Source organism: Scyliorhinus canicula, chromosome 2 (assembly GCF_902713615.1).
Source record: "Scyliorhinus canicula chromosome 2, sScyCan1.1, whole genome shotgun sequence".
Classification (NCBI taxonomy): Eukaryota; Metazoa; Chordata; class Chondrichthyes; order Carcharhiniformes; family Scyliorhinidae; genus Scyliorhinus; species Scyliorhinus canicula.
The window spans coordinates 119,353,449-119,376,960 of record NC_052147.1 but is presented as its reverse complement, the minus strand read 5'-3'; the positions used below and the strand labels follow the sequence as shown (position 1 = coordinate 119,376,960).

At 44.8% G+C, this 23,512-nt stretch overlaps 1 protein-coding gene across 2 annotated transcripts in view; it reads right to left on the bottom strand.

Annotated features, from left to right (window-relative positions):
* Positions 1-23,512, bottom strand: part of fmn1 (formin 1) — a 532,192-nt gene that overhangs the window by 351,793 nt on the left and 156,887 nt on the right. For both annotated transcript variants that reach the window (XM_038785764.1, XM_038785772.1), the window contains one exon: positions 20,426-20,487. In XM_038785764.1, the coding sequence (XP_038641692.1) occupies positions 20,426-20,487 (62 nt within the window). The remainder of the gene's footprint in view (positions 1-20,425; positions 20,488-23,512) is intronic.

Genomic DNA, 23,512 nt, shown 5'->3' with positions numbered 1-23,512 from the left:
CCCCCCCCCCCCCGCCCCCCGGATTTCCTGAAATCTGTTTTAAATTTTCTGCCTCTTATTCTAAGATTATGACCTCTCATTTAAGAATGCCCCACATCAGCGTTATCTACTTTATCAGGTTGTCTACTTTATCCATACCTTTTAGCATCTTGTATACCTCAATTAGATCTCCCCTCATTCTTCTAAACTCTAGAGAGTGTAGGCCTAAACTGTTCAATCTCTCCTCTTACGACAGACCCTTCATCTCTGGAATCAATCTAGTGAACCTCCTCTGAACTGCCTTCAATGCCACTCCTCAAATAAGGGGACCGAAACTGTGCAATACCCCAGGTGTGGTCTTACCAATGCCTTGTATAGTTGCGAAAAGACTTCCTTACAATTAAATTAAATGTGCACAATACATTATGAAAAGGGTTTATCTTTTATTCAGTTATGGCTGCAATTTGAATTTGTATCTTTGGGTGGAGTTCAGTACTGTATTGTTTGATTTATGAAGTGTTGTGTTTCCAGCAATGCCTTAGTTCACATCTTTCCGCTCCCACCCGCAGCAGATGCAATGGCAAGCGGGAGGGGGAAATGGTGAACGGCACAGTCATTGTCATCAAATCTACTCGCCTTTGTGCCAAGTTTCCGAACCAATCCGCCATGTCCCATATGTACTGATAAACATATGGCATATGGTCCCCTTATTTGAGGAGTGGCATTGAAGGCAGTTCATATGGAAAACTTCCAGCCAAGCTACATATTGTTAGTAATCATGTTGTGACTCACCCACAAGAAATCAATGCTGGAATAGCCAATTTATAATTATTGATGGAACTGTGTTACTGGAAAGTAGCATTTACCCACATTGCAAAATTAGCCTGCACACTTGCAATAACAAAGGACTAATGAAAGCAAAGTGACAGAAGATGGCAATGCAGACAAACAAGGAATGAGAAATCCAGGACTAAAAACAACCACGTATGGTGCAATGAGGAGGGGGATGGAAGGAGAAAGGAAAAAGAAAGAGACAAGGGAGTTAGGGAAAAAATATGAAGAAAGATAGAGGGGCATGAGTGAACAGGGCAATTAGTAGCTAATGTGCCATCAGGTGGAAGGAAATACGTTTCAGTCTGTAAATTGCAGCCGATAGTCATTGCTATTGCTTGTGGTCATTCATTGCAATGTGCTAGTCATTTAACCACATGAAAGAGGGAAAATGGTTAGCTATTAATGGTGCACTTTTATTCCTCATTTCACAAATAAGCACATTAAATACTGCATGCAATAATAAAAACACCCTAGTCTTTCACATTGAACAAGCTCTGCATCATTGGTCCAGGAGACCATTGCCCAACTGATTTGTCGGCCATAGTAAATTGGATCTTGAAGTGACCAGAAGTCTGATTAGAAATGTTGTCATTGTTTCCAAGTCTTGTACTAAATTCCAAATGGTTTTACATTACAGTAGCCTTCCTTTTCAATTGGATTAGGAGGGCAACACATCAAACAGCCAGCTCCCAACATTAATGTTATAAATTCTGATTTTCAGACGAGTGGCAGATCTATAGTTCCAACTTCATCTGTTTACCAGTTTCCAGAAATCTGACTGAACATTAACATAGAAGTTGGCAGCTGGTTTACAGATGTGGGGCTTCCAGCATACAAATTAAGAGCAATAGAAAAAGCCTTTTACAGACCTCACTGTGGGAAGAATCTTTTGGACGGAACAATGCACTCCCTTCAAAATATGTTTATGCCCTGTGTATGAAATGTCAAAAATATTGCACAAGAGAAATATTATGATTCATGGTAGTGCATTTCTCCTCAATTCACCCTTCCTCTAAATGCGGAGCAGCTGAATCCTTAAAGCTGGATAGCACCTCACTGATGTCTCACTATGGCTGAACAATACAGCAAACTCATTCGGTATTGATTTTTGTCAGTTTCTGTTCACTCTCTTGGAGGGCATCTGGATTTCCTTATTATAATTATTACTCAATGTGCTCATGACAAACAGCAATTGATCAGAAAGTCAGTTGCAGGCAATAAAGGGAGCTGACCTCCACAACAATAATTTGTATTTGTGCAGCGCCATTAATGTAGTGAAACATCGCAAAATGTTTCACAGAAGCGTCAAACAACCTTTGACACTGAGATATTAAGACAACTGGGCAAAACCTTGGTCAAAGAGGTTTTAAGGAGCATCTTCAAGGAGGAGAATGAGGTAAAGAAGTGGGGAGATTGAGTGAGGGAGTTCTGGAACTTTGGGACATAGCCAGCTGAAGGTGACTGTCACCAATGGATGGAGCATTTACATTGGGGATATATCAGAGGCTAGAATTACAGGAGTGCAGAGGGGTCAGCGGGTTTTGGGGCTGGCGGAGAATAGAGGAAGGAGGGGAACGGACATGGAGGAATTTTAAAACAGGAAGGAGGATTTTTAAATTGCGGCATTACTCAAACAAGAGCCAATATTGGTCAGCATGTGCAGGAGTGATGAGTTAGTGGGACTCGGCATGGGTTGGGGTGCAATTTAATGGAAATTAAACACGGTACCTTTTTGGGCACTTTAAGCTTGCAGCGCCACCCGGGTGACACTGCCAGAGTGCCCGGGTGCTGTTGGGATGCCGGGGTACCACCCTCCCAGAGCCCGACCACCCAGGGGCCCCAACCACCTGGGACACCTCCCCAACCATCCTCCCCCCACTCACCACCACCCCACCCTCTAGTGCCTGTCCGCCTGGTCCAAGTTTGTGGGAACCAGTGCTAAACGGCACCCGCTCGGGTCTGTAGTGGATCCCACTATGAGGGGGCCAGAAAATCCTGGCCCATGAAACTCTCATCAATTGTAATAAAAACCCATCTGGTTCACTAATGCCCTTTAGGGAAGGAAATCTGCCACCCTTACCTGGTCTGTCCGACATGTGCCTCCAGACCTACAGCAATGCAATTAACTCTTACCTGCCACCTGAAATGGCGAGCCACTCAGTTCAAGGGAAATTAGGGATGGGCAACAAATGCTGACTGCTGCCAGTGACGCCCACATCCCACAAAAGAATAAGAAAATAAAGAGGTGGAAGTGGAAGGTCTGGTGACTGAGCAGATGTTGGTTTATAACTCCTCTCGGCAGTGGCGGGCTGGCCAGGGTGTCAGCTTGCCCGATGGCAAGTGGGCCCCTGATGAAGTGGGCCCCCTATATCAAATAAAAATGCAATAAAGAAACAAACACAGACAACTGTTTTAGTGATAAAAAGGAATAAGAAAAAAAAGAGAACAGGACACAAATAAGCAGTGCATGAAAAGGAACGAAGCAGGGGAGGTAGTGGAAGGATGTGGAATAGGGGGGCCTGGGTCGGGCATAATTAAGGAAATTCCATGTTTTCAGCAAGAGTGTGTGAATTTAAAGATAAAGTTACAATTTGTGATTTGAGATGGTCGGCAACTTCAAAGGATATCAAGCAGTAGTCTTGGTTCAGCCGGTACATCGGTCCGGGGCCTGGAGAGCCAAGAAGGGGCCCGTGAATCTCTGAAGGGCCCTTAAAAATTATAATGAATTAGATAAATAAATCTCCAACTTCTTTCCTGAGATTTGTATTCTAACTTAATAAAATATAATTGTTTTTAAAAAGAGCAATACCAAATAAAAATGCAATAAAGAAACAAACAAAAAATCACTCAGTGTATGAAGGAACGAATCAGTGTTAAACAGATGTGAAAAGGAGTGGGGGGGGGGGGCTGGTTCACCCGGGTCGGACATAGTTGGAAATCCACGTTTTCAGCAAGAGTGTGTGAATTTCAAGATAAAGTTACAGTTTGTGATTTGAGATGGTCGGCAACTTGAAAGGATATCAAGCAGTACATAGGGTCGTGAGGTCACCGAAAAGGAGAAGCGGTACCTTCGACCGTGAATCATGAGGTCAGAGATATTGAAGTGATAAGCCATGATCGGTAAACTCAAAGGGTTGCGACTTGTAACGCTACACTGGTATCAAACTGGACATGTTAACTTTGGTCATGGGACCATTCTTAATGTCTTACTATAGTCGGACCAAACTTCTAAGTTTCAACAGTTGTCTCAGTTGCTTGCTGGTGTGAACACTGGACAGTGGATTGTCTCCTCTTCTGAAGCTGCATAGGCCACAGTAGTATTGACTAATGAACATAGCCTATTGAAGTGTAAGTAAGTTATTTTATATTTTTTATCAAGTAGGGGTTTATCTGGCGTTCCTTCAAGTTATTCTTGCAATCATCAATATTTATTTTTCCCAATGTGGGCTATTTTTAATTAAGTTTTTATTTCAGGAATATTACCCCTACCAGCATGGAAAAGAAAAAGCATAAATCTGGGTCACTACAACGCAAAGAACAAAAAGAAGCAGAAAGGAAGGAATCAGCCAAACGATGCAGGCCTACTACAGAGTTTATAATACCACAAGCACAATCCACATCAATATCCAGTTCTGCAACAAATAATCAAGAAGCAAGAAACAATGCTCATGGTGATGATGCAATGACATACGAGTTACAAGAACAGAGAAGAGCTACTTTGAATGTAGAGACAAGTACAAGTGCATCCATTACTAATCAACCCAGGCCCAATATTTCTTCTGGCTTCCTTGTTCCGGTATCTGTACTGCCTGTAGTTGCAACATCTGAACACATAGCTTCAACTAGTGACAGGGAATCAGATATTCCTTCAAGCATAAATGACTTGGTTTCTGAAGCACATCCTGTAAATGAACCTACGCAAGAAAATGAAAGATCAATTACTGGAATCTTCCAATATCCATCACGAGCAAAGCTAAAACAGTTTTTTGCTGAACATCCACTTCAGCCACTTGATGATCTGCCATTTGATGCTCGTTTGTATGAGAGGAAAATTATGAATGACTCAGTCCCAAGAAAATGGCTAACATATAACAAAGAAAATAGATGCTTATATTGTTCATACTGCTTAGCCTTCGAGTTTCCCAACACTTGTAATCTATCACCCTTTGTACGTGGCTTTAGTGACTACAGGTGTATTAGCCAAAGCTTGACTTTACATGAATCGACAACACATGTCAGAAATGCTCAGCAATATATCAGTGGGGTTAATGATGGCACCTTAGATAATTTTTTTGCAGCATCACTAATTAAAAGGAAAGAAGTATTGAAGCAGAGAAGTATTGTCATGTGGATTATAGACATCATAAAGATGTTAGGCAAGCAAGCACTTCCTTTTCGAGGTCACAGAAATGAATTGGCTTACACTCTAGATAATGAGGTTCTGAATCATGGCAATTTTTTAGCTACAGTGCAGTTGATGGTAAAATATGACCCCATTATGGCAGCTCACATTTCTGCAGTGCAAAGCAAGTCTAAACAAAGAATCAAACGATTAGAGCAACAAGGAAAGGCTCAAAGTAAAGGCCCTGGTGGACTTTTTACATACCTGAGTAAAACAACTATAAACATGTTAATCAAAATTATGAAGAATATGATACAAGAAAGAATTAGTCATGAAGTTTCTCAAGCAAAATATTATTCTATTCAGGTTGATTCAACACAAGATAATTCATCCATCCATCAGTTTAGCATTATTATTCGGTATGTGCTTAAAGGTATTATCTGTGAGCGACTACTTTCAGTTGTGCCAAGTAATGATGGTACAGGACAGGGACTTTTTGATCTATTGATTGAAACATTACAGCATCTTAAAATTGACCCCCAAAAATGTTTATCTGATAGCACAGATGGTGCTGCAAGCTACCATGGCCAGTATAATGGTTTACAAAGTAAAATTGCTGATGTGGCTGATCAACATGTTCATATATGGTGCTATGCCCATGTCTTGAATTTGGTGATAACTGAAACAACAAAATGTTGTGTGCCTGCAGTTTCTTTTTTCAATTTGCTCCAGAATATAGCAACTTTTGTGAAAGCATCATACAAGAGAATGGCTGTATGGATAGAAGTTGTTGGAAAACATCTAGGACAAGAAAAAATGAAACGATTAAAGCTAATTGGTGAGACCAGATGGTCAGGAAAATCCAATGCAGCAACAACTATATTTGGACGTTTTGATGATGCCGCTGCCAGTATTTTCGTAAATCTATTGACATGCTTATCAATGATACAAGATTCAGAAAAGTTTGATGCAAAAACAAAACATGAAGCAAATGTTTTACTTCAAAGTCTTCTAAAGTTTGAAACCCTATTGACAGCATTTACTTACTTGTATATATTTGAAACTACAACCCCGTTATCAAGTTATCGACAGACAAGTGGTTTAGATATGTTTACTGCATGGAGTTTGGTAGATTCAGCTACAACAAAGTTGAAGGAACAGACAAGAACATTTGATAACGTTCACAGCAAGGCTTTGGAATTTGTAAATAAATGTACTGACAGGATTTCACAGATGAATATGGATGAAAATCAAACATTGGAAATTGATGCGTTGGAAACAGCATTGCCAGTTAAGAGGCAGAGGAAGAAGAAAAGAATGGCAGATGAGCTTATTGATGATGAAAGAAATTCCTCAGATTCTCTAGCTGATTTTCGAGTAAATGTGTTTAACCTAGTAATGGATCGCATTGTCCAGTCACTAGAATCACGCTTTGTACAACACAAACAGTTGTATAAAGATTTGTCCTGCTTGGACTCAGCAAAGTTTAAAACTATTGCAGAGAAGGGCCTTGAAGATGAAGCATTGGAAGGTATTATTAAGCTATTTCCACAAATCAGCAAAGATCAAGTAATATTGGAATTGTTTTCTTTTGCTTCAAACTTTGATGTATTAAAGCTATTGCTTAATGATGGTGAGAATATAGATTCCAGTTGCAACAATTGTAAAATTTGCAGCACTTGCCCATCGTGTGTACTAAAAATTCTGGCATCCAACAGACTTCATGACAAGGCATATGATAACCTTTATGAACTTTATAAAGTCATCTGCACACTATCAGTTACTCAAGTCCAATGTGAGAGGACATTTTCAAAGCTAAAGATCATAAAGACAAGGTTAAGAAATTCGCTGTCTGAGGAGAATTTGGAATCATACATGTTGCTATCCATTGAAAAGGAATTGTTAGATGAATTGGATGCAGAAGCAATTATTGGCAGATTCGCACAATGATCTAGCGAACACAAACGATTGCTCTTAATATAGTGGACTGCATGCAATGCTCTATTCTGCTTTTGAACTATCTGTTAATGTGTAAATTGTGCAGTAAACTATTTAAAAATATCAACAAATTATTTAAAATTAAAAAAAAAATTCAATTATAACATTCTGTATTTACATTTGGTATCTACTGCCAGTAATATGTACAGTACATCTACACTGTAATTACGAAGAAATACACATTTTTTCCACAAAAATTTTAATTGTACCCTTTTTTCCATATGTATTTTTTGAAAATTTTATTTATTCGTTATGAAAATTAAATGATAGCATTGTAGTTGTGGGTGGGCCCCCTTTGTCTCCTGGCAACCAATATTTTTAGACCCAGTCCGCCACTGCCTCTCGGGCTCAAATAGGTTGCAAGCAGTCTTGTCACAAAATTATTTCCTGTTTGTTGCAAAACTGTGAAATAAAGCAGCAAATCCACATGCCTTTGCTACACAACTTGCTGCAACAGACCTGCTGATGAACGGACACACTTTTCAGTTTTGCTGTCTTCAGGATCAGGAGTGTTCACTGCATCAGATTCACCAATGGCATTGCAGAGAAAAATTCTCCAACTAATCTAAATTTCCTCAGAATTCAGAAAGGTGGGGGTTAACTTGCCTTTGCGTGACAAGGAAAACCAATTTTAGATTTATAACACCGATATAAAGCCTGTTATGCATCTCTCATGGCTTTCATTTCCATTCCCATCCAATAAAACGCCGAGCCCAATGTATCAAATTTTCATAAAAATACTAGCGATATTTTTACTAAGGGTTTGTCATAAATCCATCATTCTGATGTTTAAAATTCCCATCTGCTCCATCGTAGCCGCAATGTTTTTGACTCAAAAGATTGCATGTGTTCACATTTCCTTTCAGACAATGTGATGCCAGGTTTTAGCCTATTTTACATCGATTTCATCACATTTAAACACCAAATATACTGAAAGCCAAGAACCTGGAGAAAGAGTCTAACAAGACAATAAGAGAACCTATGCTCAAAAACTAAAGATGGACTAAAGTAAAGGGTTACCCGTGAGATAAAGTTGGAACCTTTCTTTAATGTTTGCTGGTTTCATTCTATATTTCAAAGAAATGTAAGAGGCTGATTCTCTTTTTCTCAATCCAGAAATTCAACACGGGTAGCCAACTCGATTACACCAATAACTTCACATTATGTCCTTTGGGAAGGAAAAATTCTATCTTACCCGGTCTGACTTTTTGAGAGTCTGGACTCCTAGCAACCTGGTTGAATCTTACCTGCTCTCAAAAAAGCCTTTGCAAGTCACTTAATGGTGTCAAATCCCTACAGAAAAGCCGAAAATGAATAAAACCAGATGCATGACCAGGCATCAAACAAGGCACCAGAAACAACAAAGGCGCACCCTGCCCATGGACTCCACAAAATTCCTCCTCACCAACATTTTGGGGCATGCGATACAATTGTTTGTTTGTTTTGTTTGTTGTCACGTGTACCGAGGTACAGTGAAAAGTATTTTTCTGCGAGCAGCTCAACAGATCATTAAATACATGAAAAGAAATTAAAAGAAAATACATAATAGGGCAACACAAGGTACACAATGTACCTACATAAACACCAGCATCGGATGAAGCATACAGGGTGTAGTGTTAACGAGGTCAGTCCATAAGAGGGTGGTTTAGGAATCTGGTAACAGCAGGGAAGAAGCTGTTTTTGAGTCTGTTCGTGCCTGTTCTCAGACTTTTGTATCTCTTGCCCGATGGAAGAAGTTGGAAGAGTGAGTAAGCCGGGTTGGAGGGATCTTTGATTATGCTGCCTGCTTTCCCCAGGCAGCGGGAGCTGTAGATCGAGTCAATGGATGGGAGACGGGTTTGTTTGATGGACTGGGCGGTGTTCACGACTCTCTGAAGTTTCTTGAAGTCTTGGGTCGCGCAGTTGCCAGACCAGGCTGTGATGCTTTCTATGGTGCATCTGTAAAAGTTGGTAAATGTTAATGTGGACATGCCGAATTTCCTTAGTTTCCTGAGGAAGTAAAGGAGTTGTTGTGCTTTCTTGGTGGTAGCGTCGACATGGGTGGACCAGGACAGGTTTTTGGAGATGTGTACCCCTAGGAATTTGAAACTGCTAACCATCTCCACCTCAGACCTGTTGATGCTGACAGGGGTGAGTAAGGTACTTTGCTTCCTGAAGTCAATGACCAGCTCTTTAGTTTTGCTGGCATTGAGGGAGAGATTGTTGTCGCTGCACCACTCCACTAGATTCTCAATCTCCCTCCTGTAATTTGACTGATCGTTATTCAAGATCCGGCCCACTATGGTCGTATCGTCAGCAAACTTGTAGATGGATTTGGAACAAAATTTTGCCACGCAGTCATGTGTGTACAGGGGGTATAGTAGGGGGCTAAGTACGCAGCCTTGCAGGGCCTTGGTGTTGAGGACTATTGTGGAGGAGGTGTTGTTGTTTATTCTTACTTATTGCGGTCTGTGGGTCAGAAAGTCGAGTATCCAGTTGCAGAGTGAGGAGCCAAGTCCTAGGTTTTGGAGCTTTGATATGAGCTTGGCTGGGATTATGGTGTTGAAGGCAGAGTTGTGGTCAATAAATAGGAGTCTGATGTTGTCGAGGTGCTGTGGGGATCAGTGTAGCGCCAGGGAGGTGGCATCTGCTGTGGACCGGTTGTGGCGGTATGCGAATTGCAGTCGATCAAGGCGTTCTGGGAGTATGGAGGTGATGCGCTTCATGACCAACCTCTCGAAGGACTTCATTATGACTGAAGTCAGGGCCAACGGATAGTAGTCACTGAGGCACGTTGCCTGGTTCTTCTTTGGCACTGGTATGATGGTGGTCTTCTTGAAGCAGGTGGGGACCTGAGAGCGGAGTAGGGACAGGTTAAAGATGCCCGCGAACACATCTGCCAGCTAGTTTGCATCGGCTCTCAATGCACGACCAGGGATCCTGTCCAGACCCATCGCCTTCCGACGGTTCACTTTCAGGAAGGCCAATCTGACTTCGGAAGTAGTGACGGTGGGTATGGGTGTGTTATGGGCTGCTGGGGCACTCGACAGCGGATCGTTGGTTTCCTGCTCAAACGGAGCATAGAATGCATTTAGTTCATTGGGGAGGGGTGCGCTGCTGCCAGAGATACTGCTCGGCTTCGCTTTGTAGCCCATTATGTTGTTTAGGCCTTGCCACAACCGCTGACAGTCTGTAACACTAGTCTGTGACTCTAGCTTGGTCTGATGTTCTTTCTTGGCATCTCAGATGGCTTTGCGATGGTTGTACCTGGATTTCTTGTATAGGTCAGGGTCGCCTGACTTGAACGCCTCAGACCTGTCCTTCAGTAGGGAGTCTTTCAATTGTCCTTCAATTGGGAGTGAGTGGTCCTATGGACAAGTCAAGCAACAGTCTGACATAGTCATACTCACAGAATTGGACATTACAGCAATACCCCAGGTACCATCACCATCCCAGGATTGGTTATGTCCCACTGGCAGGGCAGATCCACCAGAGTACAGTGGCAAACAAGCAGGAAAGAATTGCCTGCGAGTCCTCAATGTATACTCCAGGCCCCATGATGGTGCATGGCATCAGGTCAAACATGGGCAAGGAAACATACTAATGATTTCTTTCAATTCTTTCATGGGTTATAAGCATCGCTCGCAAGGTCAACATTTGTTGTTCATCCTCGAGGAGCTGACAGTGACCAACTGCCTTTTCGTACTGAAGCAGGCCATATAGTATGTGTACATCCACAGTGCTCTCAGGAATGGAGTTCTAAGTTATTGGCCCAATGATAACGAAGGAACAGCGATATATTTCAAAGTCAGGATGGTGTATAGATGGTTTGGTGGTAAACTGCAGATGGTGCTGTTCTCATCCATCTGCTGCCCTTGTCCTTCAAGGTGCTTGAACTGATGGGTTTCAAATGTGTTGTCAAAGAAGGTTTGGCAGGTTCCTAGAGATCATTTCATGGGTATGCACACCCAGGATCTTTACGGGACCACCTATATAAATACTGCAGCAGACCTCCGGTGGGGCCATGGTGTGAGTGGTCAAACATTTGGTGGCTTCCGCTCGTGGTGATTTTTTAGGACCTTTTCCCTGGTTAACAGGTGAATGTGAGGAAACAAAAATGTGCAGGAGAATGAGGGGAAGAAAATGACCCTCTGGTGTATGAGCTGAGAGTCAGAAGGGGTCGCAAAAGAGGGGAACAGACTGCAAAAGATGGTGCGGTGCCTGAGACGCATGTGGAGATGGTGGAGGGTCAGGGAGCGGCACTGCCAGCTCAGTGGTCAACAGAGCAGCTGGTGGGCTTCCTGAACGAGAAGTTCACCCAGCAACGCAAGGAGAATCTAGAGGACCTGGTCCAAGCGGTGAATTCAATTAAGGCGGTAATCAACCGTGTGGAGACGAGGCTGGAGGCCAGGGTCAGGTGATCCAGAAGATAGAGGAGGTGGCAGGGCAACATGAAGAGCAGTTCCCCTCGATGGCAGCGGGGATGGGGTTGATATGGGATCATCAGAGGCGGCTCCAGGAGAAAGCCGAAGACCTGGAGAACCGGTCACGCAGGCAGAATATTAGGATTGTGGGTCTGCGGAGGGGTGTGAAGGAGCTGACAGCTGAAGGGAGGACGCTGGAGAAGCTGCTGAGAGAGGGAGCATTTGCAAGACCTCTGGAAGTGGATCGAGCACACAGGGCACTAATGAGGAAACCCCAGGGGAACGAGCCGCTGAGGGCGATGGTGGTGCGTTTGCACCGTTTCCTGGACAAGGAGCGAATCATGAGGTGGGCCAGGCAGACTAGGTGCTGCACCTGGGAGGGCAGTGAAATCTGAGTGTACCAGAACCTGGGTGCAGAGCTGCCAAGAGGAGAGCGAGTCTCAATAACGCCAAGTCGGCCCTCTACAAGAAGGGGGTGAAGTTTGGGATGCTGTACCCAGCACATCTGCAGGTGACTTACGAAGGCCAGGACCTGTACTTGGGGACGTCGGAGGAGGCAATAGAATGTATCAGAGACAAAGGACTGGCAGGAGATGGTAGACTTAGAACTTTGGTGGAGCTGCTTTGGTTTTGCTTTGGTGCTGCGTTTAACTTGTGTTTGGGACCATTGTTCGGCTTCAGGTTTGTTTCTGTTATTTTGAGGAAGGTGGGGGCTGATCTCTTTGATTGGGCTTTTGGGGGGGGGGGTTGTTTTTGTTTGTTTGCACTGGCAGGATGACTGAGCGGGGGGGGGGGGGGGAGGAGAATCAGTGGGGGGGGGGGGTAGAATGCTCGGCGCCATGGGCAGGGGCTGCCAGCTAGCTGGGCGGGCTAATTCACAGAAGTGCAGTGGGGGGATGGGGGCAGAGGCTGTTGTTTGGGGGACATGCTGCTGACAGGGGAAGGGCCTTTAAAATGTAATGGGAGGAGGATCGATGACGGGGGGGCACCCGAGGGCGGGCCTGAGGCGGTGCGGGACGCGGGCTGGAGGCTGACCCAAGAGGGACCATGGTTGATCGGCAGGGGGGTGGGTAAGGGTGTCCCCAGCCAGGCTGATCATATGGAACATGCAAGCTTTGAATGGGCCGGTCAAGAGGGCCCGTGTGTTCACACATTTGAAAAGATTGAAGGCGGATGTGGCCATGCTACAGGAGACTCACCTGATGGTGGGGGACCAGATTAGACTGAGGAAGGGATGGGTTGCACAAGTATTTCATTCGGAATTGGACTTTAAAACCAAGGGGGTGGCGATTTTGATCAATATGCGGATGGCATTTGAAGTGGAAAGTACAGTGGCTGACAGTGGGGGAAGGTATGTTATGGTGAGCAGGGAAACTGGAGGGGATGCTGGTGGTGTTAGTGAACATTTATGTCCTGAACACCTGAACTGGGACGATGTTAAATTCATGAGGTGAGTGCTAAGAGGATCTCTGACCTGGATGGGGGGGGGAGAGGAGGAGGAGGAGGAGGAGGAGGAGGAGAAGGCAGAGCATGCTGAGTGTGGTGAATGTAATATAGATGTATATATGTTAATTCACTGGGCAGCTGAGAAGGGTAAGAGGGGCGGTATATGAGTATGGTGAGAAGGCAAGCAGGATGCTAACACACCAGTTGAGAAAGCAGGAGGCGGCGCGGGAGATTAGGAAAGTGAAGGACACAGGTGAGAATACGGTCTTGGACCCAGCGGGGGTGAATGGGGATTTAGGAATTTCTACAGTAAGCGCTAAGAGTAGGAACCTCCAGCTGGGGAGGAGGGGATGAGTGAGGGGATGAGGCGGTTTCTGGAAAGGTTGGAGTTCCCGAAAGTGGATGATGAGTTGGTGGAGGGCCTGGGGGCCCCAATTGGGCTGGCAGAAGTGGTAGAGGGGCTGGAGGCGATGCAATCGGATGAGGCCCTGAGTCCGGACGGGTACCTGGTGGAATTTTAAAAGAGGTTCTCGGGGATATTGGGACCGCTGTTGGTAAGGATTTTCAATGAGGCAAAGGTGCTGAGAGTACTGCCCCTGACGTTGCCACAGGCATCGATCTCCCTCATTCTAAACCGAGATAAAGATCTGGAACAATGTGGGTCATATAGACCTATTTCCCTACTAAATGTAGATGCCAAACTATTGGCGAAGATCTTGGCCTAAAGGATCAAGGACTGCGTGCCAGGGGTAATAGGGGTGGACCAGACTGGGTTCGTGAAGGGGAGGCATCTGGCAGCCAACATCAGGAGGTTACTTAATGTGATCATGATGCCTCCAAAGGGACGCGAGGCGAGGTGGTGGTGGCCATGGAGGCAGAGAAGGCCTTTGTTCGAGTGGAGTTGGAATACCTATGGAAAGTCCTGGGGCGGTTTGGGTTTGGGCAGGGATTTGTGGACTGTCGAGTTGTTATATCAGGCACCTGTGGTGAGTGCGTGGATGAACCAGGTGAGATCAGATTATTTTAGGTTACACCGGGGGACGAGGCAGGGGTGCCCACTTTCCCCACTGCTGTTTGCCCTGGCTATAGAGCCATTGGCAATGGCACTGAGAACGCCGAGGGTCTGGCAGGGGATAGTACGGGAGCTGGGGGGTGGAGCATACGGTCTCGCTTAACGCGGATGATTTACTTCTATATATTTCAGACCCGCTGAGGGGGATTGGAGGGATTATGGGAATATTAAGAGTAATTTGGGTGGTTTTCGGGATACAAATTGAGTATGGGCAAGAGTGAGGGGTGGATTCTCCCATCGGGAGACAAACAGCCGACGCCGGAGTGAAACCCGGAGTGTTTCACTCCGGCGTCGGAGGCTGCTCCTCGCCCCCTATTCTTCCCCCCACCCCCCGGGGGGCTAGGAGCGGCAGCACGTGAATCTCGGGCACTGGGCCTTGACGCTTGCGCCAAAGCGGCGCGCCGGGAATGACGCGGCCGGTGGCGTCTAAGTGACGTCAGCTGCGCATGCGCAGGTTGGTCGGCACCAACCCGCGCATGCGCGGTTGCCGTCTTCCCCTCCGCTGCCCCGCAAGACATGGCGGCTTGATCTTGCAGGGCGGCGGAGGGAAAAGAGTGCGTCTCTTAGAGATGCCGGCCCGGCGATCGGTGGCCACCGATCGCGGGCCAGACATCTCCTGAGCACGCCCGTGGTGCTCAATCCTCCCTCCGCCCCCACAGGCCCCACACACAGAGGGCGCGCGATGCTCACGCCGGCAGCGACCAGGTGTGGTTGGCGCCGGCGTGAACCGGTCGGATTTGGCAGGCCGCTCAGCCCATCCGGGCCGGAGAATTGCCGGTCGCCGTGAAAAACAGCGAGCGGCGATTCTCAGAGTGGCCTGTCGAAAAACGCGACATGCCATTTTGGGGGTATGGGGGGGGGGGGGGGGGAGAGAGAATCGTAGGGGGTGCCAGGGCGGCGTGGCGTGATTCGCCCGGCCCTCCCACGATTATCCCCCCCAGGTGTGGGGTGCGGAGAATCGCGCCCGAGGTCTTTATAATTCAGGCGAGGGGGCAGAGAAGAGATTGGGTGAGATGCCGTTCAAGGTGGTGGGGGGGACCTTTCGATATTTGGGTATCCAGGCGGCACGGGAGTGGGAGCAGCTGCATTAACTGAATCTGGGTCGGTTGGTAGAACAGATGAGGGGGGACTTTCGGAGGTGGGATGCGCTCCCATTGTCACTGGCAAGCAGGGTGCAGACAGTGAAGATGACTGCTCCCGAGGTTCCTGTTCATCTTCCAGAGCCTTCCAATTTTTATCCCCAAGGCGTTTAAAAAAAAAAGTAAATGTAGTAATCTCGGGATTTGTCTAGGCGGGTAAACCCCATGGGTGAAGAGGCTGCTGCAGCAACAGGAGCGTGTGGGGGGGGAGGGGATGGAATGGAGCTGGCTCTTCCAAATTTTATAAATTATTATTGGGCTGCAAATATTGCGATGGTCAGGAAGTGGGTAGTGGGGGAGGGGTCGGTGTCAGAGTGGGTGGAGGTGGCCTCTTGTAAAGACACAAGTTTGGGGGCACCGTTAACAGCACCTCTACCGTTCTCACCGGCTCGGTACTCCACAAGCCCGGTAATAGTGGCAGTCCTGAGGGTGTGGGGACAGTGGAGGCAGCACATGGAGTTGGAGGGGGCATCGATGTGGGCAAGTGAGGGACTTTGTGCTGAGGCAGGTTTCGACCTTCCCGCACCTGCCGCACCAGGGGCTACAGGATAAAGTGGTGTCGAGAACAGGAGTAGGATGGGGAACAATGAGATCTAACAGGAACTGATGGAGTGAGAGGGAGCCCTATTAGGGAGGTGAAGAGAAAGTGGGAAGAAGAGGTGGGTGGGCAGTTGGAGGCCGGATGATGGGAGGAAGCCCTGAGGCGAGTCAATTCATCCTTGTCATGTGCCAGGATCAGCCTAATACAGTTTAAGGTGGTCCACAGAGCACACATGACTATGGCCCGGACGAGCAAGTTCTTTGAGGGGGTGGAGGATAGGTGCAGGCATTGTGCAGGGGTCCTGTGAATCATGTCCATATGTTTTGGGCATGTCTGAGGCTGAGGGGTTTCTGGCAGGGGTTTGCTGACGTCATGTCAGAATTATTAAGGTGAGGGTGGTGCCGAGCCCAGAGGTGGCGATCTTTGGTGTTTTGGAAGAGCCGGGAGCCCAGGGGGTGAGAGGCTGATGTCCTGGCCTTTGCCTCCTTGGTGGCCCAGAGACGGAACTTACCAGGATGGAGGGGCTCAGAAACCCCCAAGTCGAGGGTGTGGGGCAGTGACATCGCGGGGTTTCGCAAATTCGCCTTAAGGAGATCGTTGCAGGGGTTTGCCCGGAGATGGCAGCCGTTCATTGACTTCTTTGAGAAAAATTAGGCTGTCAGCAGGAGCGGGGGGGGAAAGAGATAAAAAGGGAGGCATGTGGTGAGTGAGGACAGGAAAACCAGTGGAAGTGGGGCTGGGGATAGGTGATACTGGTTGTGTAAGCCATGTTGGCTGGGGTTTGTTACAGGGGGGGGTTGGTTGTAATGTTTTGTACTTGTTGAAACCTGATGTTTAAAAGTGATAAAATTATAAATGCCTCAGTTAAATATTCTCTAAAAAAAGTAAATAAATACGGTAGCTACAAGATCAGGTAAAAAGCTGGGAATTTTGTGGTGAGTAACTCAGTTCCCGACTACACAAAGCATATGCACCATCTGCGAAGCACAAATCAAGGGTGCGTTGGAATTAGTGAGTGCAGCTCAAACAATATTCAACAAGCAACTTGCTTAATCAGCACTCCATCCACCAGCTTAAACATTCATTCCCACCGACACACAGTGGCAGCAGCATGTACCATCTACAAGATGCACTACAGCAACTCATCAAGCCTCCCATCAAGCACCTTCCAAACCCGTGACCTCTACCATCTCGAAAGTCAAGGATCAAAGTCACATGTGCACTGCCACCTACAAGTTCCCCTCCAATACACATGTCATTCTAACTTGGAAATATATCGCCACTCCTTCCCTGTTGCTGAGTCAAAATCCTGGAACTCCTTTCCTAACAGCACTTTCATGGACTCCGGCTCTTCAAGAAGGCTACCATTTTTCTAGTGCAATTAGGGATGGGCAAAAAATACTGGCCTCTTGGCACTGATGCACATATTTAAGAATTAATAAATAAAACACAAAAGTAATTCTAAAAGTTTCACTGCGTAACTGCTCAAGCTGTGCCTCCCATTTCCAGTTCAACACTTTCCAGTCTCAAAGTGGTCCTAAATTTCTATGTATCAGCAGCTCCTTCAAAGAAAGCCAAACATCTGTGCACATGTGTTTGGTTCATACAGAGTTATGAATGAGATTTGTGATTCCAAAGAATCAAACAGATTGAACCCCATTTAAACAGATGGAGGTATGTTCACTTATAAAAGTAACAGGCATCAAAATAGATCCCAAGTCAACAAGTGTCATTGCTGACGAGTATGATTGGACAGATCTGATTATATGTTGTTCCAGTTGAAAGGCTTATTTTAAAAGCAAGATCACCAGCATCAAACCCAGCATAAAAGAAGTTTAATCAGTTTCAAGTGTCTACCCACATAGCAACATGAGTACAATGGTCCGGACTGTGCACTCAGTTGCACTTAGTTTTCTACAGACATTTGTGAACTTCTGCATTCAACCTACAGTAATTAGAGATCCATTTCAGGAACAGCTTGTCTTTTCAACCGATCAGACTGAGGAATCCTTACTGAGACATCCAGACCCCGAGATTAGCTCAAGAGAGTTGTTGGGAGTGAAGAGTCAGATATCATTTGGGAAGCTCAAATGAAAGTTCAGTGCATCGGTCCGTGACTTGTTAACTTAGCAAAATCAAATGCAGATATCAAAAGAAAGAAGACAGAAAGATAGGATTAGAAGAGACATAAATGAGGAAAAACAAATTAAAAATGAATTGATTTTAAAAAATCTCCAACAATAATTAAAATCTGAAGGAAAGATTATAAAATGAGCGCTTTCAGGGCTAGAGAGGTTGTTTGGCTGTAATTATCATTTACCGTGCCTTGAAAATGTCACGTGCACTTCGATGGCCAAGCCCTACTTTTTTCTAAAGTGTTCAGTTAGTACCTAGTGGTAACTCCTTCCTGGAGATCAATGCCAAATCCCTCAGCAAAATAGGAGAGCAGAACAAATTTGGCAGAAACTTGCTAATTTCCTTATTTAATTGGCAATGTCCAGTCACCGGTAATGTCAAATTCACTCCCTAATATCAGTGAGCACCGACAGTTTCACCATTCATTTTGCCACAAAATCTGGGCCAATATGTAATTTTAAGCTTTGTATCAGTTAGTGTACTTCTGTGTATGGCAGAGTTCAGTCTGTTAGAGAATGCATGTAATTTTCTTTTGTTAATATTACTTCAGCATATTTAGTTTGCCTGTACCAGCTCACCACATTTTAAGTCTGCATTCACGGGACAGTCAGTAGTCAGAAATGTAACTTTTGAACAAAGTTAATTGTATCAAGTCAATTATCACTTATAGCATGCTTCTGAACTCCGCGCAGACTAATAGAATCCAGATGTCCAAAAATAAGGATAAACATCCTCCAACATGCTTTTACTAAATTATTAAGGTGTCACAAAAATGATTGCAAGACACAAATGGAAACGTAGGCAGACTTCAAAATGGATATAAAAGGTAATTAAAACATATCTTGACAGTATTGTAAGTTAATGTGGTGACAAGATAATGTTCAGGGACAGTTGCACTGATTCTAATTGGCAATACCGAGACATAAATTCCCCCACACATACTTCTAATGCAAAGATAGGAGATCCAAATAGTTTTCAGCTATCAAGCAGGTCAGTGTGTTTCATAATAATTGATTATAATTAACCAATTTACTATTTCTGGTACTTCTTGTTGAATTTAGATTATTCATTTAGGCTGAAAGCCTGCAACGGAAAGACTGGAAATTGAAGTCAGTTTTCTTACATGTTTTATTCTGTATTTGTTATTTTTATTCTTTAAAAATGTCATGCTCCAAACAACATCAAACAAACCCAACATGCAGAATTTCAAACTCTCTCTCTGAAGAAATTAGTTGCTTCACATAATGGGCAATCATTTACCGATTTTTGCAGTGGGAACATTGCCCTTTCATCATAAGCCATTGAAGTATTAACAAAAGCAAAATAATGTTTCTTAGAAAGGTGAATCATTATGAAGCAACAGAGAACTGTGCAACCACAAATCCTCTTCAACAGCTTCCATCAGTACTTCAACATCGATTCCCTGTAGTGCAGAAGGAGGCCATTCAGCCCACCAGGTCAGCATCAACCCTCTGAATGAGCACCCTAATTAGTCCCACATCCCCACCCCATTCCTGTAATCTCATATAACCTGCACATTTTTGGACTGTGGGAGGAAATCAGAGCACCTGGAGGAAACCCACGTAGACATGGGGAGAAGTTGCAAATTCCACACAGACAGACATCCAAGGATGGAATTGAACCTGGGTCCTTGGCACTGTGAGGCAACAGTGCTAATCAGGAGATTTACAATTTAGGGCATTGTGCAGTAATTTTAAAAAGGTGTGTCAGTTTAAGTGTACTGGTTGCATTTTCACAGTATTGTCGAAGAAATGTTGAAGTACTGATGGAAGCTGTTGAAGAGGATTTGTGGTTGCACAGTTCTCTGTTGCTTCATAATGATTCACCTTTCTAAGAAACAGCACGGTGGAACAGTGGGTTAGCACTGCTGCCTCACGCGCCGAGGTCCCAGGTTCGATGCCGGCTCTGGGTCACTGTCCGTGTGGAGTTTGCACATTCTCCCCGCGCCGGCATCGAACCTGGGACCTCGGCGCGTGAGGCAGCAGTGCTAACCCACTGTTCCACCGTGCTGCCTAATACTTCTAAGTGTTGAAATGTTACAAGTACAATATGAAATATTTAATCCTAAAATATTTAGTAGGAATATTTGTCCAACATTGCTACTGGGAAATTAACTATAAATGTTTGTGAGACAAAAAAGAATGACATTGCAGTACAGTGCCTTAATTAATCATTTTAATACCAGCAATAACTCATTTATTTTGAATTACTGAGAAGGATAGGTTTAACTTCTGCAGGGTTGCAAAAATGACAATTGCTCATTGCGATCTCCACCCAACTTTCCTCTCTATTGACTTTAACGGGAAATAAAATTGGGTAAATTAAACTGGCATGCGTAGTGGGTAGCTGATCCATAACCCGGTTTCATGCTCTCGCTAATGTCCTCTGCCAAAGTTGAATTTTAATCCCCATATTACTTCAAGAATGTGGAAGGAAGATCCTTAACGAATTCTTTTAAATTAGTTTGTGCACATTTGGAAAACAGAGGTTCTGGTCATAGTTAGAGATTCTTACCTGCAATCTTTCTGTTTCTATCTTGTGTTCTCGTTTCAAATGCAAAATGGCAGCATGATATTCTGTTAAAAGAACAAAAATAATCTGATTGATGTTGATTACGGTACGCAGAATAAAATATTGCTCTAAATTATTTTCTTCTAGTTGGAACAGTAAACGTTTCTTCAGCAAGATCTTTTCTTCACTCTTAACTTTCTACGTTAAGTGGGCATTGCTGGGTTACAGTGATAGGGTAGATACGTGGGCTTCAGTAGGGTGCTCTTTGTAAGGGCCAGTGCAGACTCGATGGGCCAAATGGCCTCCTTCTGCACTGTAAATTCTATGATTCTATGATTCACAAGTTTCACAGTTTTAAATTATTTATCTCTTTTTAAAAGGTCATGTCTGAATAAAAGGTTACATGTTGGTTATCAAAGTTGTTTGTTTACAAGCAAAGCCAATGGATTTGGAATGCATAAATTTACCAGTTTGTACAAGATATCAGTGAAAAAATTAATGCAAACAACAGAGCAACATTCAGCATCAGAAAGACTGTACTGATCCAAATTTCTTGTTCAGCAATTAATGAAAATACCTCTTCTAGCTGTCTCCAATTAAGTAGAAACATTTGTCAAGCACATTTTAATGAAGACAACGCTTTGTACAATATAGAATTCAGTTCTGAGCCTAAATCGTGTTAAGAAACATCCTCTTGGACAGTAATGCAAAAATATGACATGTTGGTCGTCCATGTTACAATCTGTCCAATTTTTTCCCCCTTTGATTTTAGATTATTCCGATGTTTTTGAACACAAGGGCAACTTAATTATCAGGTACAGACAACGTACAGGAGCAGCTGGCTGATGATATGTGCAGTATTTCCATTTATTGTATTGATTAGATGAATCCATCGATTCCCTGTAGTGCAGAAGGAGGCCATTCAGCCCACCAGGTCAGCATCAACCCTCTGAATGAGCACCCTAATTAGTCCCACACCCCCACCCCATTCCTGTAATCTCATATAACCTGCACATTTTTGGACTGTGGGAGGAAATCAGAGCACCTGGAGGAAACCCACGTAGACATGGGGAGAAGTTGCAAATTCCACACAGACAGACATCCAAGGATGGAATTGAACCTGGGTCCTTGGCACTGTGAGGCAACAGTGCTAAGCGCTGTGTCACCATGCCACCCGCTTGGCTCATTGTGCAACATATTATGTAAAGTATTCTGCTTTATGTAAAGTCAGTCCTTTCTAATGTGCATTATATCCTCTAAGCTGGCAAACAGCCACCAGTTTCCTTGTGTAGTTTTATTTGCTACTGATTGAGCATTCATGGAATACAGTGGGCTGGATTTCCCATCCCACCGTGCCGGATTTCTGGTTTAGCACGCCAGCGGGATGCTCCGTTTCGCCGGCTGGTCAATGGGGTTTCCCATTGTGGGGCAGGCCTATGCCGTCAGGAAACCCCCGGAAAGCCGGCAAAATGGAGCATCTCGTCGGCAGTGTTTCCTGGCTGGCAAGTCTTTTGTGTGTCAAACACCACCCGAAAATTGAATGCTATTGCCCTCTGCTGGCATAATGCAGAATATATTTTCCATGTGGGGTTAATAGCTCTGCTAATCTTCACCCACCCGATCTATAGTTGCAGCACATTATGCATGTCTGAGAATTATCACGAGCAAGGTTTTTTCTATTTTACATGTATAGAAATTATCCTGGCGCATGCCAATCATTCTTACTAAATATAAAATTGTTTCCACTGTTAATTGCACTTCTTTACCCCCTGTGAGTTGTGGGTTTACACATTCATGCTCTCTCTGGGCAGGAAGTTTAGGAAAACAAGACAAAATTCATATCCAAATCACTTTTTGTTCTGCATTGACTAGGCTAATTCTGAGAGGCCAAATCCCAGCTGGGTGAATGTGAAATCAATTAATTGGCTAATTTGGAGGGGGCAGAGCATCGCAAAAGCGGCACCGCCCCAATTCTGTCGTAAACTTGGCGGCCGGTCGCCGAACGCGTATTTGTATTTTCTTGAATTTTGTTTAATTCCCTTTTCTTCCCATGTACTGAATGATCTGTTGAGCTGCTTGCAGAAAAATACTTTTCACTGTACCTCGGAACACGTGACAATAAACAAATCCAATCCAACGCAATTTCGCCGTCGGCGACTGGAGAATCTAGCCCCTAGTTTGCCCCACAAACGACTCCTAGATCCATGACTCTTAATGCCCTCTGAAGTGGCCCAGCAAACCACTCATTGTAGCAACTTGGGATGAGCAACAAGTGCTGAACTTGTCGGTGACATCTACATTCCAAGAAAGAATAAAAATGCTAAAAGTTCCAAAATGCATAATACTCTAAAATACAAAATTTTAAAAGTCTAGCCTTGTCACATGACTTATAATTATGCGATTAGATGCATAAGATCCAAAGAAACAGAAAATACAGGACAGGCATCAGTGAGTATAATTTAAAAAAAATTGTTATAACATTACACTTAAACAACATGGATTGTTGATGCTATTTAAAAAAAATATTTTTATTGGCGTTTTCCAGTTTTTACAGAGTAACAGCTCGAGCGTACCTGATATTTACAAAAAAGTTTGTGTCTCATTTACAACGGTTTTTACATGAGGTTCCCGCCCCTCGTTGGCAGTTTAGTTCCCCTCTTCGTGTCACCAACTGCCCTGGGCGCCCCGCATTGTGCTCCGCCTGTTCCTGCTGGGGCTTTTAGTTCTTATTATTGGGGGGGGTGGCTGCGTGGCCCTTCCCCTCCTCCCGTTGTCCCTGTGCTTCGTTATCTGCTTCCCTGCCCTCCCCTCCCCACTGTCGCCTTTTCTTGTGTGTGCCTTCCCTTGTCTCCCTCCCTGTCTGCCACACCCCCCCACACCCCATCTCCCTAGTTGCCATTGGCTTCGAACAGGTCTTGGGACAGATAGATGAATGGCTCCCACGCTTTGTGGAAGCCAGCGTCCGACCCTCGGATGGTGTACTTGATCTTCCCCAACGGAGAAATTCCGCCAGGTCTGCCAGCCAGTCTGCAGCTGTGGGTGGTGCTGCTGATCGCTAGCCGATTAGGGAAGCAAAAGCCAGGACGCCGT